At 49.8% G+C, this 3,934-nt stretch overlaps 1 protein-coding gene across 1 annotated transcript in view; it reads left to right on the forward strand.

Moving 5' to 3' along the window:
* The first annotated feature begins 274 nt into the window (after positions 1-274).
* DNTTIP1 (deoxynucleotidyltransferase terminal interacting protein 1) overlaps positions 275-3,934 on the forward strand; it is a 19,381-nt gene continuing 15,721 nt past the window's right edge. The window contains exons 1-3 of the mRNA XM_017541239.2: positions 275-462; positions 1,045-1,115; positions 2,297-2,393. Of these exons, the coding sequence (XP_017396728.1) occupies positions 358-462; positions 1,045-1,115; positions 2,297-2,393 (273 nt within the window). The 5' untranslated portion in view covers positions 275-357. The remainder of the gene's footprint in view (positions 463-1,044; positions 1,116-2,296; positions 2,394-3,934) is intronic.

Raw genomic sequence — 3,934 nt, forward strand, 5'->3', positions numbered from 1 at the left:
CCAAACGCTTCCCTCTGCTCCCCAACCCCAGCCTACAGAAACCTGCTCCCCTCCTGCTACCCCGCAGTCATCCACCGGCCTTGGCCCAGCGGGGAACATTCCTTGACTGAACCGCCACTGAACACCCACACTCCACAACTGAGGCACAGCCCTCCCGGGAAGAAGCCCTAACACCCTCCACGCACAAGGCCTCCAAATATCCCTGTCCTCTGCAAGGGGCGGTGTCTCGGTTCCCATGGTAACCCGCAGCTTCCGCGTCGTGCTTCCGGGCGTACGAGCAGCGCGCTCCAGTGACGTCATGGAGCCACCTTCCGGCCGGTGGCACGGTCGAGCGAAGTAGTACGGGCTGGGGGCGCCATGGGAGCCACTGGCGACGCCGAGCAGCCGCGGGGACCCAGCGGGACCGAGCGAGGCGGCTTGGAGCTGGGGGATGCGGGCGGAGCGGGGCAGCTGGTTCTCACGGTGAGGGCGCCCCGGGGGAGGCCTGGGCTCGGGCCTGGCAGGGCCTCGGGGCTCCTGGGACCCTTGCCCGCGGGCGAGAGAACGCGGCGGCTAGAGCTGTAGAGGGGGTTGGCGTTTTCGCAGCCCGACGACCTGGATTCAAATTCTGGTGCCGCCCTCCTAGCTAGGTGACGTGGGCCAGTTCTGTCAACCCCTTGAGCCCCGGGATCCTCTTCTATAAAATGGAGATGATTAGTACCTGTTTCATAAAGTTGTGGGATGGGAAGATAAAGGCGGATACATCGCCCAGCACATCACCTGGCACAGAGTTGACCCACGGTATACACTGCTTCCCTTCCTCCTGCCGTGCCAGAAAGGCGGGGTAGGGACTTTTAAGGCAGGAAACTTCCTTTGTTCCTCTTTTCTGGCGCGCAAGGGGGAGGCCTTTCAACTATTATCCTTCTCCGCTACCCTAAGGTGGGAGAGATGGTGTCGAATCTGAGAAGCAGGGATATCTAGGTTTAACTTCATACGCACCCTCCACTTCCACCCCATCCCAGTGTCACCAACCGCAGTGACATTTGTTCCCTTGGTCCCCCACAGAACCCTTGGAACATAATGATAAAGCACCGGCAGGTGCAGCGGAGGGGCCGCCGCTCACAGATGACGACAAGGTAAGGCTGGCCCTGCATGGGACTTATATCCCAGCCACTGGCTTACATGGCAGCTTTGGGATCCCCAGTGCACAAGGCTATGGAGATCTACAGCCGGTAAAAAGAACACAGGACTGGGAAAGAGGAGACTCCGATTCTGTAACTCTGTGTGTGATCTTGAGCTAGTCAATTCACTTCCTTCTCTGAACTCACATACAAAATGGGGAAGGGCGCAAGACATGGGTTGTGGGGTAAACAATACCTAAGATCCCTCATATTCACTGGCTCTGTGGTTGAGGACTCTAAAGAGATAAGATAGCATGGAGTTTAAGAGCACAGGCTCTGGAGTCAGACAACTGTGTTCTTGGGCAGACTCTGATGAGCCCTATTTTCTCAATTGTAAGAGTGATTAATAGTATCTGTCTCAGAAAAGGGAGAGCACAAGATGGACCTTTGGGATGCTGGTAGTGGTGAAATGGATGTTCACTATAATTACTCATTAAAGTGTATAGATTTTCTGTATTATATTTCATAAAAACACTTTGATGGCCGGGCTCAGTGGCTCACGCCTGTAATCCTAGCGCTTTGGGAGGCTGAGGCAGATGAATCACCTGAGGTCAGGAGTTCAAGACTGGCTTGACCAACATGGTGAAAAACCCCGTCTCTACTAAAAATACAAAAATTAGCTGGGTGTGGTGGCGCACGCCTGTAATCCCAGCTGCCCAGGAGGCTGAGGCAGGAGAATTGCTTGAACCCAGGAGGCAAACATTGCAGTGAGCCAAAACCACAACACTGCACTCCAGCCTGGGCGACAGGGTGAAACTCCATCTCAAAAAAAAAAAAAACACTTTGAAAATAATACCCATGGCTGAGTACAGTAGCTCACACCTGTAATCCCAGCACTTTGGGAGGCCAAAGTGGGCAGATCACGAAGTCAGGAGTTCGAGACCAGCCTCCTGACCAACATGGTGAAACTCCATCTCTTTAAAAAAAAAAGAAAATAATACCCACTTCATAGAGTTATTATGAGAATGAAATAAAGTCATGCCTCTGTAATTTGCACAAAATCAGAGCATGTAGCTAGTTTCCAATAAAAGCTGTCTAGTATTGTCAAAGGATTCTATGTCCAAAATTGACTGGGCAGACTGGGAAAGAATATGTTTGGGACATGCCCCCTCACCCTGTCTCCCTCCTGAATGCAGTTTCACAGATCCTGCCATCTCCATGGATCTGCTTCGTGCTGTCTTGCAGCCTAGCATCAATGAGGAGATCCAGACTGTCTTCAACAAGTACATGAAGGTGAGAGGGACACAGGATAAAAGAATAACAAGGGAGGCCGGGCACAGTGGCTCATGCCTGTAATCCTAGCACCTTGGGAGGCTAAGGCGGGCAGATCACCTGAGGTTAGGAGCTCAGCTTGACCAACATGGAGAAACCCTGTCTCTACTAAAAATACAAAAATTAGCTGGATGTGGTGGCACATGGCTGTAATCCCAGCTACTCGGGAGGGTGAGGCAGGAGAATTGCTTGAACCTGGGAGGCGGAAATTGCAGTGAGCTGAGATTGTGCCATTGTACTCCAGCCTGGGCAACAAGAACAAAACTCCGTCTCAAAAGAAAAAAAAAGAAATATTTATTGAGCGACTACCATACTACCAGGCACTATTCTAGGCACTGGGGATGTAGCAGTGAACAAACAGATACTCTGTAAACAGTGACAACAAGGTAAGGATGACCCTGCATGGGACTTATATCCTAGCCACTGGCTTGCACAGCAGCTTTGGGATCCCCAGTGCACAAGGCTATGGAGATCTACAGACAGTAGAAAGAATACAGGACTGGGAAAGAGGAGACTCTGAGCTTCAAGTGATCTTCCCACCTCAGCCTCCCAAGTAGCTGGGATTATAAGTGTGCACCACCACACCTGGCTAATTTTTTTGTATTTTTAGTAGAGACAGGGTTTTACCATGTTGGCCAGGCTGGTCTCAAACTCCTGACCTAAAGTGATCCTCCCTCCTCGGCCTTCCAAAGTTCTGGGATTACAGGCGTGAGCCACTGCACCTGGCCTACTTGACATATTTTGGTCGTGTTCCTAAGTCAGTACATAACAGTTCACCCCAATTCCTTTGTCATAGTGGCAAAGTAGTCTATTTGTTGGACTAGCTTCCATAAGGTACCCCCTAGAATATTCAGAATGTTTTGTTTTTCTCTATGACAAACAGTACTACAATGAACACTCTGAATGTACCTCTCTGTTTACTTGTGAGGATATTGCTGTGGGATAAATTCCCAGAGATGGAATTGGTGGGTATATGCAAAAACCTATCTTTCTGTCAAGAAAATTGCTCTCTAGAAAAGTTATACCAGCCAGGTGCAGTGGCTTGCGCCTGTAATCCCAGCAATTGGGGAGGCCGAGGCAGGCAGATCATGCAGTCAGGAGATCAAGACCAGCCTAGCCAACATGGTAAAACCCATCTCTACTAAAAATACAAAAATGAGCTGGGTATGGTGGCCCATGCCTGTAATCCCAGCTGCTAAGGAGGCTAAGGCACAAGAATCACTGGAACCCAGGAGGCAGAGGTTGCAGTGAGGCAAGATTGCACCATGATCTGATTTCATTCTCAAATTCTGAGATAGCTTATACTTACCATATGTCCATTACACTGCCCACGTCACAGGCTGGTTGTAAAGTACCTAAACTATTTTAACTAGCTTTCAGTTAGTTGATATTGAACACCAGTATTCATCTCCAATTTTTAGGTTTTCGTTTTAAATTAAACTCATCTGATCATTTACTTTGGCCTGAAGTTTTAAGACCTTCCTCTTAAAACTCTTGCAGTT

The sequence above is a fragment of the Cebus imitator genome, unplaced genomic scaffold, assembly GCF_001604975.1.
Source record: "Cebus imitator isolate Cc_AM_T3 unplaced genomic scaffold, Cebus_imitator-1.0 Scaffold132, whole genome shotgun sequence".
In the NCBI taxonomy this organism is placed as follows: Eukaryota; Metazoa; Chordata; class Mammalia; order Primates; family Cebidae; genus Cebus; species Cebus imitator.